This window comes from Pinus tabuliformis, chromosome 3_2 (genome assembly GCF_031772625.1).
Source record: "Pinus tabuliformis cultivar Carrire ecotype Pingquan chromosome 3_2, CPIR1, whole genome shotgun sequence".
Lineage (NCBI taxonomy): Eukaryota > Viridiplantae > Streptophyta > Pinopsida > Pinales > Pinaceae > Pinus > Pinus tabuliformis.
In genome coordinates, this window is record NC_142302.1 from 1099971032 (window position 1) to 1099987021 (window position 15990).

At 37.1% G+C, this 15990-nt stretch overlaps 1 protein-coding gene across 7 annotated transcripts in view; it reads left to right on the top strand.

Moving 5' to 3' along the window:
- The window catches only part of LOC149184513 (protein DETOXIFICATION 29-like), a 214316-nt gene that overhangs the window by 177575 nt on the left and 20751 nt on the right, over positions 1 to 15990 (top strand). For 2 of the 7 annotated variants that reach the window (XR_016257268.1, XM_089417551.1), the window contains exons 3-4: positions 1776 to 2056; positions 2151 to 2692. The exons of 2 other annotated variants lie outside the window; for them this stretch is intronic. Coding sequence is in view for 4 of the 5 variants with exons in the window: in XM_089417551.1 (XP_089273677.1) it covers positions 1776 to 2056; positions 2151 to 2692 (823 nt within the window). In the remaining variant the exon portion in view is untranslated. Of the gene's footprint in view, positions 1 to 1336; positions 2057 to 2150; positions 2693 to 15341; positions 15424 to 15990 lie in introns of those variants that run through there. 3 more of the 7 variants (XM_089417553.1, XM_089417552.1, XM_089417557.1) reach the window with 3 other exon arrangements.

Below are 15990 nucleotides of genomic sequence, written 5' to 3' on the forward strand. Positions count from 1 at the left end.
TCATTAATATGATTTTTGGGAGATTCGTAATTCATTTACAAGTTGACATGTGACATTATATATATATATGTTTTCTACTTCTAAATATGATTAGGGCATGATTTAACATTTTAAAATGTAAATCATAAATAAAATATTTGAGTCATTCATATATATATATATATATATATATATATATATACATATATTATTTTATTAGTGTGTTGTTTAAAATCAACATTGATTCATGTTGAAATCAAACATACCAAGAGCTAAAAGGAATCAAATATTTCAATGTGCAAACCTTTCTTTAAGTTTTGCATTCAAAAGAAACAATTTACATCTTGAAAGATTTGATCCCTTTGGGCACTTGGTAGACCTTGAGTTAAGATGGATATACTAGTTTATGACTAACAATAAATGTTTTTTAATTTTAATTTTATTATTAATATATTTTATTTTTACTATTACATGCCAACTAAACATAGAATGAATTACATATCATGTAATATCAATTACATTAATTTTACATGACATTACAGATCACTTAAATATGACATGTGGTGAAAGGATTACATATCTCTTAAATATTAAAAAATAAATTATTTTTCAATTAATTTATCTCTATATAAAATGAATATAAAATTAAAATATTTTATTTGTGGCCAATAATTTTTTTGTTATTATAATTTTTAAAATTCATTATTATAAATATTATTTTTAAATATAATATTATGTCCTAACATCTCCTACCAATCTCTACCAAACTCTGAGCAATTTTTTATTCAGATTATATATTTTAAACTTCAATTATTTCACAAACTACAAATACTTTAATTTTTTTTTAATGAAATTATATATTTTATTAAGTTATTATAATAACTTTAAAATTCTCAAAAGTATTTAATCATATTTTCATATATCACATAATAAGACAGAATTGATTAAGATATAACAATTTGATTAGCATTGGAGGAACCGAGTGTATCTGACAAAAGCTTTCAAATCACACAAGAACGCGGGCACCTCAAAACCATGGTGCATGATTCAGTGGATCTGAAAGTCATATGTGCTGTTTTCAGTGTTCATATTTTTTATAAGGGCGAGCAGAGCATTTGATGGTGATCTACATTTCACCAACCAGTTCAACAACCAGTTCAATGATGATATGTGACACCCAGTGTTTTGGCAGATTTTTAAGTTAAATATTCCAATATAAAAAAATTACAATATCAATTTAGTGCAGTGTGCTCGGACTAGGATTCCTCTCACCTGCTCTTCCAACATAAAAAAATCACAATATCAATTTAGTGCAGTGTGCTCGGCCTAGGACTCCTCTCACCTGCTCTTCAAACAACGTGATAGGAACTCCGTTTATATGTGTTGGGCATTTTGAGGTCAACATTAATGGATGACTGGATGATCTAAGGGATTCCTTAGACCAACCAGTGAATCCAACTCATAAGGCTGCTGCTTGTTTAAAACCCAACTTGCTTTCTCTCCTCTGTTTCTATGTGTTTAAGGGATTTTGAACCTTGCATTCATGGATGACCGGGGAGGGCCTTTATCTGTTTAAACACAACTCATAAGGCTGTTGCTTTCTCTCTTCTCTGTTTCTATGTATTTAAGGGATTTTTAGCCTTGCATTCATGGATGACCTGGAGGGCCTAAGATCTCCCTTACCCAACTCATAAGGCTGTAGCTTTCTCTCTTCTCTGTTTCTATCTGTTTGGGTATTTTGAGGCTTGCATTCATGGATGACCCGGAGGGCCTAAGATCTCCCTTGCTTGATCCAGTAAACGAAGAAGAAAATCGCCCATATGGGGACGATTTTCCCCATCGTTATGAATTTCCCAACGATCGCCGGCCCATTACAGACTGCAAGAGTCTTGGCATTGAATGGTGGCAAGAGTCTAAGAAGCTCTGGTATCTTTCAGGTCCTGCTATTTTCACCTCAGTCTGCCGGTATTCGTTGGGGGCAATCACTCAGACATTTGCTGGGCATATAGGGGAGCTGGAACTGGCGGCCGTTTCCATTGAGAATTCGGTGATTGCTGGGCTTTCATTTGGGATCATGGTGAGTGAATTCTAGTTCAGTAACTTCTTGTTTATTCAAATTTTATTTGATTGATTCATGGAAAGGGAAATGCCAATAATCCATTTGGTGGCAGTTGGGGATGGGGAGTGCGCTCGAAACTCTCTGCGGGCAATCCTTCGGAGCGGGGAGACTTGATATGCTGGGACTGTATATGCAGCGCTCATGGATTATTCTCCTCTGCACCTCCGCGCTTATGAGTTTGATTTATGTATTCGCCACGCCTATTCTGATCGCGATTGGGCAAGATAAGGACATCGCCGAGTTGGCGGGCACATTTGCTCTGTGGATGCTCCCCCAGCTCTTTGCTTACGCCATGGTTTTTCCTCTCGCCAAGTTTCTTCAGGCGCAGAGCAAAGTGATAGTGATGGCAATCATTGCTGGGTGTGCGTTGGTGGTTCACGTGGTGTTGAGTTGGGTGTTGATATTCAAGGTGGGATGGGGTCTGCCTGCAGCTGCGGTGATGCTGGATGTATCGTGGTGGATCATCGTGCTCGCTCAGATCGGCTACGTCTTCAGCGGCTCCTGCAAGGATGCGTGGGCGGGCTTCTCATGGGAGGCATTTCGCAATTTAGGTGGATTCTTGCGCCTCTCCATGGCATCTGGTGTCATGCTCTGGTAAGTTCATTGCAGTACTAAGTTCTCATTATTACTGTTCATTTTGATTTGGATGGTGTATTTTGGGAATATTTTAGAATTTGAATTTAATAGATTAACTCATGTATTGATTTTTAGTTATGTCTTTCCTATTTGAAATATTCTCAAAATCAATAATTTAGATAATGCCAATAACAACCCCAACGTAATCCCAAGTAATGTTGATGTACTTTACATTTCCTATTTCTCTTTATAAACTCAAAGTGCTTCCAATAGTTTATGCTATCAATGCATTCATGTCACTTATCATAAAATTCATTTTAGAGGCCAATGAACACTAATCTTAAGTGCTTCTCTCTCATTATCATAAAGTGTGTTTAGAATATAGAAGGATAATGAACACAAACCTTAATTGTTCCTCTATCAACTTATGACCAATTCCTTCCTAACGTGAATGCAGCTAGGAGAATAGTGTTTTCTCTAGGGGATTATATAGAAACCTTAAGTGTTTCTGCCTCATTATCATAAAGTGTTAGAAAATAGAAGTCTAATGAACACAAACCTTAAATGCTTTTAAAATATTCCCTCTGATTCCAAAATATTCCCAAAACCCTCAATGTGATAAGTTTAGAGGAACATAACAACCCTAGTATACCATAATCCCACATAATGTTATGTTAATGTGCTTTACATTTCCTATTTCTCTTTATAAACTCAAAGTGCTTCCAATAGTTTATGCTATCAATACATTCTTGTGTTACTTATCATAAAATTCATTTCAGAGGCCAATGAACACTAACCTTAAGTGCTTCTCTCTCATTATCATAAAGTGTGTTTAGAATATAGAAGGATAATGAACACAAACCTTAATTGCTTCCTCTATCAACTTATGACAAATTCCTTGCTGGCATCAATGCGCTTAGAGAATAGTGTTTTCTATAAAGGTTTAGATAGAAACCTTAAGTGCTTCTACCTCATTATCATAAAGTGTTAGAAAATAGAAGGCTAATGAACACAAACCTTAAATGCTTTTGAAATATTCCCTTTGATTCCAAAATATTCCCAAAATCCTCAATTTGATAAGTTTAGAAGAATATAGCAACTCCAATATACCATAATCCCACATAATGTTATGTTAATGTGCTTTACATTTCCTATCTCTCTTTATAAACTCGAACTGCTTCCAATAGTTTATGCTATTATTGCATTCCTATTTTGCTTATCATAAAATTCATTTAAGAGACCAATGAACACAAACCTTAAGTGCTTCTCTCTCATTATCATAAAGTATATTTAGAATTTAGAAGGCTAATGACTACAAACCTTAATTGCTTCATCTATCAACTTATGACAAATTCCTTCCTAACATCAATGCGGCTGGGAGAATAGTGTTTTCTATAAGGGATTAGATAGAAACCCTAAGTGCTTCTGCCTCATTATCATAAAGTGTTAGAAAATGGAAGCCTAATGAACACAAACCTTAAATGAGAATAGTGTTTTCTATAAGGGATTAGATAGAAACCTTAAGAGCTTCTACCTCATTATCATAAAGTGTTAGAAAATAGAAGCCTAATGAACACAAACCTTAAATGAGAATGGTGTTTTCTATAAGGGATTAGATAGAAACCTTAAGTGCTTCTACCTCATTATCATAAAGTGTTAGAAAATAGAAGGCTAATGAACACAAACCTTAAATGCTTTTGAAATATTCCCTCTAATTCCAAAATATTCCCAAAATCCTCAATTTGATAAGTTTAGAGGAACATAACAACCCCAATATACCATAATCCCACATAATGTGATGTTGATGTGCTTTACATTTCCTATTTCTCTTTATAAACATCTAAGTGTTTCCAATAGGTTATCATATCAATGCATTCCTATGTTACTTATCATAAAATTCATTTAAGAGACCAATGAACACAAACCTTAAGTGTTGTTGTCTCATTATCATAAAGTGTATTTAGAAAATAGAAGGCTAATGAACACAAACCTTAATCGCTTCCTCTATCAACTTATGACCAATTCCTTCCTAACATCAATGCAGTGAGGAGAATAGTGTTTTCTATAAGGGATTAGATAAAAACCTTGGGTGCTTCTACCTCATTATCATAGAATGTTAAAAGTAGAAGGATAATGAACACAAACATTAAGTGCTCTGCCTCATTATCATGAAGTGTATTTAGAAAATAGAAGGCTAATGAATACACACCTTATGCTTCCTCTATCAAGTTATGGCCAATTCCTTCCTAACATCAATGCATCTAGGAGAATAGTGCTTTCTATTAGGAATTATAGATAATACAAACTTATAAACAACTTCTTTTTCACATCAAACACTAAGGGAATAATTCATTATCCTATCATAGATCATTACAAACTTTATGATCAATTTATTCTTAGTGTTAAGTGTTCTATTTTATGAAACCCAAATAACCAAAACAATATAAGGGCACTACTAAATAAAATCCATACTCAACTTAGGAGGAAAAAGAGGGTCAAGTAGTTTCCTACATTACTAGGCTTGGCTAGAATTACAAAGAATGAATATAATAATATGAATAATGGTTAGAACATAATGGTGTTTCTTCTTTTAAAAATATTTTCCTTCAGATATTTGCCTCGCCTCCAAAAGTAAGCATCTTCTCATATACCTTCTTTTGGAGGAACATTCTTCAACTTGATGAGATCTACTTAGTGATAGTTCTATTCATAAGAATAAATGAAGAAAATAACCCACTTCAAGGGAGCACCCTTTTATAAAAAGATAACTAAATACATAACATATGGTGATTCTTCAAGTGAGTCTCTTTGACGTATACATAGGAGAAAAAAGAGGGATAAGTAGTTTCCTACACTAATAGGCTTCACTAGAATTACAGAGAATGAATATAATAATATGAATAAGGGTTACACCATAATGTTGTCTCTCCCTTTAAAAAGATTTTCCTTCGAATATTTTCCCTAAAAGTAATCATCTTACCATATACCTTCTTGTGGAGGAACATTTTTTAGCTTGATGAGACCTACTTGGTGATCATTCTAATCATTAGAGTAAGATTTTGATAAACAAAGTTTCGTATAGTAAAGAATCAACTTTTATTTTTTGTCCAACTTTGGAAGTTCAGTGTGTATTGGAATAGTTTTTCCAATAATCCTTTTTAGGAAAATAGATATGAAAAAATTTATTGATGAACGAAGATGGAGGCAAGTCATGTGTATTATAATTGGGCCTGGAGTATGCCCTAAAACTGCTTCTGCTTGGCTAAGAGCTCGTCTTCCTCGGACGTAAGGAAACAGGTTAACGGCCCAAGACCCAGAGGCATCTGGCAGGAGTGAAAGCCTGCTCCCTTACGGACCACCAGCGGGTTATTTCAGGTGGCGTGGTTTTCCTTGATAACAGTGATGTGTCAACTGACATTCGCGGATAGCAGCCAGAGATGGCTGTCCTCACTGTTGGTTTGACAAACTGAGTTTGATAGGTTTTTCCACCTTTTGAAAAAAAAGAAAGAAGAAGTCACGTGTATTATAATACTCTATCCAATAACCCCTTTTAGGAAATAGATATAGAAAAGTTTACGAATGCATGAAGAAGGAAAGTAACTCATAAACTACTTTAATCTATTGAAGTATCATAGTGGGGCCATAAAATTTTAAGGCCAACTCTTGATTCTTCATTTTCTTTAGTGTGGATTACTTACATAAATGAATACCTAATCATCAATAGATAGTTATTTCTCATTACAATGTTGATACACTTATTGCTTCATCTTGTTTTGAGTTACTTCATGGTTTTGTTAATGTACTTATAAAGCCTCTCGAGATTGTTGAAGATGTGAGTCAACTTCTTATATCTTGCATAATCATCCATACAAGTATGACGTGATTTTGAGAAATGGGTATGCATAAAGTGATTAGAATGGAGTCATCTTAGTTGTTGTTTGATAAGTTATATTATACCACACTTTTTTTTAGAGGAAGCTATTTGCGCCATTAGGATTATTTATTGGAAGTATAGAAATGAAAATAACCTTCAATATATTTGCAGACTATTTTATTTGGCCATTTATTCAGGGATGATGTGTAGAATGAGTTCATGTCTAGGGTGGTTCCACTTACATTCCAAAAGAAGTCTTGAAATTGGGGTTTTGACTATGTACTTGAACTTATTCTATGCTTGTATAACCAAAAGGTGTTTTCCTTTCAAGGAAATTGTGTTGAAGAATTTCCATTATCAATGGCAATAATGAATTTCCCATTGAGTTGTATGATCTCATGTCCATTCTTTATGGAATTCTTCCAACCATATAAGAATGATAGATGTCATGAGACATAAGGTGGATGTTTCTTTTGTTTATTTTGAAAGGACATCTACTACCACATTATCCTTTCCCTTTTTATAAGTGATTTCAATATCAAATCCTTGCATTTTGAACACCTTTTTTAGTTCCTTTTTTGAAAACACCTTATTTTTTCAATGAATTGAAAAAGAAGATTTGTTTAATCAACCTTTCAATATTGTTACAAAAGAGGATAACATATAACTTGTGGCAAGACCCTTAGAAAAATTAGGTTTTATCAACATGAGATCAACTCAATGATTACTTACATAGAATAACAATAATACCTTTTAAGACATCCTCTACTCTTAAAGGTACTTCAAGTTATCATAGTCCATCTTGACCTTGAAATGCCTCACTGTGAGGTAATGTTCCTATTTCTTGGTTGAATGTGGGATGTATAACAATTACTTCTCATATGTAGATTTCATCAAATCCATACCTTTGAGTTGTGTACTTTGGAAGCTATTGGTCTACCTTCCTACCTCAATATTTCTCTAACCCTTATCCAAATACATCTTATTCCATGATTTTTTTTCCTAAATTATGGGTCAAAAACATTGGGGTAGAATAACAATAATACCTTTTAAGACATCCTCTACTCTTAAAGGTACTTCAAGTTATCATAGTCCATCTTGACCTTGAAATGCCTCACTGTGAGGTAATGTTCCTATTTCTTGGTTGAATGTGGGATGTATAACAATTACTTCTCATATGTAGATTTCATCAAATCCATACCTTTGAGTTGTGTACTTTGGAAGCTATTGGTCTACCTTCCTACCTCAATATTTCTCTAACCCTTATCCAAATACATCTTATTCCATGATTTTTTTTCCTAAATTATGGGTCAAAAACATTGGGGTAGAACTTATAGCATCCTTTAAGGATGATAATGCTAGGGTGGCCTCTTTTGTTCATAAAAATAAATTTTTTCAAGAGAGATGTTAGTAGGGAAATTGTACATAGGAAGTTCTTAACAATATTCTTGTGATATCCTATAAGACCTAGGAACCCTCTAAGGCAATTTATTTTCTAGGGCACATGCCACTTTGTGGTAGTTTAAATATTTTGATGATCAATCTCAACTCCTTCTCTTGAAACGATGTGACCTGAATATTACATCTATTGTTTATTAAAAGCAGATTTGGGCATTTTCGCATAGAATGCTATTCTCTTTGCAACATAAATACCTAATTTACCACATATCCCTAGAAGAGTTATTTTAACCAAATTGCAATATTCAAGCACTTTTTATGGCATATTAATGCAACTATTGAAGTAGTAACAAGTATAAATAGAAACAAACCGCAATGAGAACGAGCAGTTGGAACCACTTGCACATTAGGACATGGTTTCCAGATACAAATTATAATATATGGAGGAAGACATCTCCATGAAAATGATAGCCAAATGAGTAACAATATTTCCTTAAATGATAATAGATTGACTAATTACAAGCGATGGGAAATCCTTATTTGCACTCATAAAAAGGGAACCTAGCTGAAAACTTAAGTCACTTATAAGAGTGATTAGATCCTCATTATATATAAATGGTATTTAAAAAATATTAGAATATGTTATTATACATGCCTAGCACATGAATGATATTACAAAATCACACAAAATAAGTCAAATGTATATAGTCTAGTACCATTAAGGGTGTTGTGTTTAGGTACAAAACATTGTGCTTTGTTCTTGTTGCTTCGCACATATTTCCAAGACAATCCAACAATTTAAAGTGGCTGAAATTTGTGTAGATTGTCTTGAGAGGAAATATGTGTAAAGTCTTCACAACTGTTGGGTTTATAATATATTAATTCTACTACTCATCTGAGTGATATTATAGATGTCCAAAATTGTAAACATTGACTCAAATTGTTTAAACTAGAATGCATGACATCCATTTGAGCTAGTACACACTATGTAATAATTTATGTGTGTACACAATGTGTCAAACATTATGATTAAAATGGATAACAATCTTTTCACGTTTCCACTATTAACAATGATAGCAATCACATTGTTGGAATATTATAGGCTAAAAGGTTGTAGCTAGTGTCATTGAACATACATTGAAGGAGAACCATATGATTGCACACTTAAAAGATCTAGTCTAGATGTGAAAGTGATGATGAAGATTTTGTAAACATAAGGCTTGTGTTGATAATAATTTTCACTTAAGTTCTTTAAAGACATGTTTTTATGTGTGATCCCATTTGAAAAATAATTATTTTTTAACGTCATTATGAAAGTTTTAATGAAAGGTAAGCGTGACGTAAAATAAGCCCAATGTTGAAATGTGGCAATAAGAATATTCCAAATTTAATTTGTCCTTGAATTCAAATTGTGAATTAAAATCGAATTTAGTCTCACCAGCTACTTAGAAATAATTAATTAATTCATCTTGGATTAATTAGTTGGAGAAATTCAAGTTAGAAGTCTTTCTGAAGTCATGCAACAGTTATCCCTCAAAATTAAGGAGATTATCCCTTAATTAAGGAGATAAGGTTGAGTTATATTTGAGTTGTAATTAGTTAGCTCAGTTTACTGAGTTAAGTCCAGTTAAATTAGTTCCAAAATGTTTGAAGAACTAATTATGAGTTATCAGTCAGTTGATGCATGCATGCACTTAACTAGTGTACTCCAGATAACTCAAGATTACCTCATCAGTAACTCATGCATGTCTATTATGAGAAAGACCTAGTTGAGATTAAAGACAGGGATAGTGTACTATCAGTTGCATGTGTTCTCTTATAAAGAAAACTCATGCATGCAGTCAAGGAATCATTCCTTGAGGATTGTGCAGTTCTGACAGTGTGTTAGAGCAGTGTGTGAGATCAGTGTTCCACTTGGTAATAGGTAGATCACCCAGGAGAAACTGCACAAGGAAATAGGAGCTTTGAGGGCAGAGGAGAAGGTTTTTTGAGCAGCCAAGTTTCCCTGTGAGCATCTGTGAGGATTGTACTGAGAGCTGGCTAGCTGTGAGAGTTAAGGATTTATATAATTCTGATGTATTTCCACCTTGTATGATAATACAGATAGTGGGGTTTTTAGCTGAGGCTTTCCCCGAAGTATTCTTCTGTGTATTGTGCATTGATTCTTCTTCTTCTGGTTATATTGTTTAGCTTGATCTTTAAGCTTCTGCAAATTGATAGTAGAAGTAGATTATAGTATTTTGCTTTGGTTATATTGCATTATCGGGTTAATCTACAATTAGAATTTCTACACGGTATTGAAGCTGTGAACAATATACGGAGAAGAGAATTCGAAGTTTGAAGTTCGGGGTTACAGGTTTAAAATCGAATTCTTATCATACTTCAAGGTTGGCCAATGGCGTTCAATGGCTTGTGATCCGGATTTAAGCAGGAACGCAATAGATTACAGAGATAACCATAAATACAGAGATGCGATAACCATAAAAACAGAGATGCAGCGGAAATAATACTTCATTTCATTAATGGAGAATACTGAAATATGCTTACAAATAGAAATAACCCAGCTAGGGCGATGGTAGCTTATCTCTGAAAAGAGATGTGTCGGCTACATGCCTCTGAATTGTTTCAAACTGTGTTTACAATGAGGCTCAAAGGCCTATTTATTATTGAGAAACAATGGAAAACCCTTAACATTCCAAAACCTAACCCTAGAAGATGAAACGCCAAACTATGGGCCCCGTTTGGGTAAATTGGTACATCAACTTCCTGGGGTCGTAACTTTGGCATACGATCTCCATTTGACGCGCATGATAGCCCGTTGGAAATATCTCTCCGAGGACTACGACAGAAAAGATGATTTTTTACCAAAAAAATCGCGGAGGTAGATTTCCCAAAAAACGTCGTTTAGGGCCTCAAAACGGCTTCGGAAGTTTAGGACCCGAAAAACTGCTAAAAATAGTAAACTACGCTATAATTAAGGAAACTAAAAAACTGAAAGAGACAGTTGTGGGGGTCCAAATGGGATAGGTGGGTGGCCACCAACATCCACCTGGATCAGCTTGAGACTCGAGTATGCCTTGGAAGGTAGCTTGAATTACATAACATGGAAAGATCGCATGGAGGCTTTATTAGAAGACAATGGCTTGAAGAAATTCATTGATCAAGAAATCCAAAAGCCAGCTTCAACTAATGCACAAGAGTTGGCTGAGTGGAAGAAGTGTGTGGCGAAGGCGAGACAAATCATCCTTGAGGGAGTTCAAGACCATATTGTCTCGAGTCTCCATAGGAAGGATACTCTATTTTCAATGTTGAAGACATTGAAGGACCTCTACTAGAACAGTAGCGACCAGAGGAAATTGGCACTCAAGGATAAGCTTCCAAGAATCAAGATGGAGAAGGACGATACTATTTCCACATATCTGAACAAGCTCACCACCTGCAGAGATGAGCTTAGCAGTGTGGGAATAACCACTGCCGATGATGATATGGTGAGCCTCGCTCTCCTAAGCCTTCCAAAGAGCTGGAATAGCTACTAGGACTCTGTGAATGGAAGGGAGAAACTGCCGGATTGGGAACGACTGTGGTCGGATCTCATGCAGGAGGAGATCAAGAGGAGCACACGAGATGGTTCTTCATCCAAGAAAGTTTGATGAAGAAAATCTTGCCTTAGCAATTAAGGCAAGGAAAGGGAAGGGGAAGGCTTCCCATTCCAAATCGAATTCTTCTCATGGAGGGAAGAAGGTTGACAAGTCTAAAGTGAGATGCTTTAATTGTCACGAGATGGGACATTATGCGACTAATTTCCCATCGAAGAAGTCCAAGAAGGAATCCTCGAAAAGATTGGACGGTGAGGCATTAGCCTCTCAATTTGAAATGGACTTTACCCTCATCGCATGCATGGTGTCATCGATGATGGGTTGTGTCTGGTATATTGACAGTGGAGCCTCATTCCACATGACCGGTGATAAAAATTTATTCAGTGCCTTGGAGGAGAAAGACCTCAAGATGCACATAGAGATGGGTGACAATGGAAGGTATAGTGTTTCAGGAGTGGGCACGGTTGCTTTTTAGAGGGAGCATGGAGCTCCTCTCACCTTGACAGATGTGATGTATGTGCTTGGACTGAAGAAGAACTTGGTATCAGTCGCGATGTTGGAGGACAAAGGCTACGATGTTGTCTTCAGTAAAGGAAAGGCGTTCCTAAGACACATAGCCACGGGTTAGACCAAGAGGATAGGGATTCAGGTGAAGAATCTCTATAAACTAGAGGTAGATGATTGTGCAACATTGAGTACGAAAGCAGAATTGGTGCAAAGCCAAGACATTGGCGAGTTGTGGCACAAGCAGTTGAGCTATTTGCATAATGGGGCTTTGAAGATAATGCAACGGATATCTACAGGACTTCCCAAAGGTAAACTTGAGCAAGTTGACACATGCAAAGGTTGTACCTTGGGAAAGTACACCAAGTCTTCCTTTCATGATCAAAACAATTGAGTAGAGGCTATCTTAGAGCGAGTTCATACTGATTTGTGTGGACCATTCTCGACGGCATCCATAGCGAAGCAAAGGTATTATGTGATTTTCATTGATGGTTTTTCTCATAAATGTTGGATTTATTTCATGCAGAAGAAGGACCAAACCTTCACAAAGTTTTGTGAGTACAAAGCTTTGATCGAGAAAGAGTTAGGGAAGAAGATCAAGGCCTTGAGAAGCGATAATGGTGGAGAATATGTCCCTCAAGAGTTTAATAACTTCTGTGCAGTGGAAGGAATTAAACGAGAGTTGACAGCACCTCATAACCCACAACAGAATGAAGTGGCCGAGAGGAAGAACATAACTATTGTAGGGGCAGCACGGGCGATGCTGCATGACCCCTACCACTTCACTTGTGGGCTGAGGCATGCAACACAGTGGTATATTTGCAGAGTAGAAGCCCGCATTGCATACTTGGGATGAAGACACCAGAGGAAGCTTTATCTGGTAAGAGACCAGATGTGGGTCACTTCAGGATCTTTGGCTCATCGGTATATTGCCATGTGACAAAGGATGCACAGAAGAAGCTTGAGTCGACAATAGAGTTGGGGATACTTGTGGGGTACACTGATACACCTCACAACTATCGGGTGTACTTGCCTACTAGTCGGAGGACAGTGGTTCACAGAGATCTCAAGTTTGATGAGCAGAAGGCCATGCGAGTTTCCCTTGAGAGGGAGCTCCAACTACTGGCTATGGAGGAACTATTGGTTCCTAAGGAGGAGGAGCCTCAGACTGATGAGGAGAAGCCGCATGCAGAGGTTTTAGGAGTGGAGACATCCACTCAAGCAAAGTATTCCAAAGATGGACGAAAACGCACAAGAGAAGATGACAGATTGTTGGAGGATGCGAGAGAGAATGTGGGAGCACCATCTTCTCAGCGCAGACAGAGGAGGTCACTTGAGAGGTACATTGGATACATGGACCTTGTTGGGGAATGTGTTGAGATCGAGCCATCTTCCTTTGAGGAAGCAGTGCAGCAGCCGATTTGGGTTGATGCTATGGTGGAGGAGTATGACTCCATAGTTCGTAACAGTGTTTGGGACGTGGTTTCGAGACTGGAGAACAAGTCAGTTGTGAGTTTCCGTTGGCTTTATAAGGTAAAGCAAGCTGCTGATGGTAGTGTGGAGAAGCATAAGGCAAGATTTGTTTCCTGTGGCTTTTCACAAGTCGAGGGGATTGACTATGATGAGACTTTTGCTCCTGTCACAAGGTACTCATCTATCAGATCAATGTTGGCACTATCAACACAGATGGGTTGAAAGATCCATCAGATGGATGTGAAGACCGCATTCCTCAATGGCAAGATTGAGGAAGAGGTGTACATAGAGCATCTAGAAGGTTTTGAGACCTTCGATTGTGAGTCGCATGTGTGCCGACTCAAGAGAGCGTTGTACGGGCTGAAGCAAGCACCTTGTGCTTGGTACACCAGGATAGACAACTACTTCACCAGGTTGGGCTTCACAAAGAGTGAAGCAGATGCGAATCTGTATAGCATCGTGGTGAAAGGTAGGATGTTCATCATTGTACTTTATGTTGATGATCTTATATTGACGAGTGATGATCAGTTGATCATGTCTTGCAAGAGAATTTGAGATGAAAGACATGGGTCTCATGCATTGTTTCCTTGGCATGGAAGTGTGGCAGAAGGATGGGGAGTTGTTTGTGTCTTAGAGCAAGTATGCCAACGAGATACTTAGGAGATTCCACATGGAGAAGTGTAAAACCATGTAGACTCCTCTAGCTGGTAACTAGAGGAAGGACGATTCTACTTCAGGAGAAGTAGTGGAGGCTACTGTGTACAGGCAGCTTATGGGTTCACTGATGTACTTAGTGAACAGACGACCAAATTTGTGCTATGCGGTGAACCAGCTGAGTCAAGTGATGGTTCAGCCTACCAAGATGTTCTGGAAGGCGACAAAGCATGTATTGAGAGACCTCAGAGGCACATCTCAGTATGGATTATGGTACAGACGAACAGAGGGAGTGAAGCTGCAGGGCTTCACTGATGCAGATTGGACAGGGAGTCCATGTTATATACATATTTGGGCACTGTAATGCCAATCACATATGTCCATAAACCAAGGGCTTCTAAACCCCTAAAAGTGTTGTTTCATACCCTAAAGGAACAAGGTCAGCTGATTACATCATTTCCTAGAAGTTCTCCCTGAAAAACTACTCAGAATTGGTCAAAACTGGACCATACAGACTGCTCCATGCTGAGGGTGCGATGCATCTCACCTGTTACACACGGGGGGTGCAATGCATACTGAAAAGCCCTTCTGTAGGGTGCGATGAGCAAGAGCAGACAAATGGCAGAAGCAGTTTGCTAGGTGGAAACTCAAAGAATCTTCTAGAAACTACTCATATGACACTTGCCTCTCTGAATTCGCCCAGGGATGAGTAAGAGATCATGAAATCTCCAAGTGGAAACAAGAACTATCAGTGAAATGACACTAATAAAAATCCCAGAAGCTGACTCACTCTCCTGCAAACATCTATATATGGATCCCTCATCCTAGAGATCCAGGGGTTGGAATTTTGTAATTTGTAAGGAAGTGCTGCTGGTTTCTCTTTGAAGACATTGTATTGTTGGGTGATCTTGCTTTGTATGAGGTGAAGAGGGCTTTCATGCTGGGAGGATGATGCTGGATCAGACAGCTTGGTTTTAATCCTCTCTTCTACTACTTCTATCAATAAAGCTATTTGAGTTTTCCTCTATATGCTTGTATATCTCTGAATCTTGTATTTGTATATGCATTTATATGGTTAATGTACATCTTATCCTACATTGTTTATGGTTATATATCTCTATGCTTTGATGGTATTTTGCTGCTTTGACTCTACATGTGTTCTTTGAAGCGGGACAAGTGAGAAAGAAGTGGCGAAAGCTCTATCAAAGGAGAGAGGAAACAAGCAAGGAAACTAGCGAAAGACTGAGGTTGGTACTCTCTACTTCTCTCTCATCTATCTCTCATAAAGGAAAACACAAGTAACTTTAGTTTATTTGTTTCTAAGATAGCTACCCGTCTTAATGGGATTAGCAGCTCTAAATGGACACTAGTTTTCCCGATAACAAAATGGTGACTCTAATAAACCACAGATGGAGCCTAAAGTTAAGCCAGCTAGCCTTCGAACTGCTTTTGCTATGCAACCGCAAAGTAGATCAACGCTGCTTCAGTCAATTTCCGGGTTGGTTTATGAACTGAACATTTGACTTGCAAACATCCTAAGTGCCCTGGTGGTAGCTCAAATAACCTCATTAGATAAGCCCCTATACTTTGTGTTTACTAACTATCATTAACTCAGCCTAAATCCTTGAACTTACCTGCAAACTATGAGTGAAAACCAAGCCCAGTCTCGTCCGTGGACCATCGCACTGTCTCTCATTGGAAATCTGGATGCATCGCACCTCCCGTGTGTTGCAGGTGAGATGCATCCCTGTTTCCCTGTGTTACAGGTGCGATGATTGAGTAAGACTGCTTCTGCCTCTAGATTTTGGTTTTTTCTT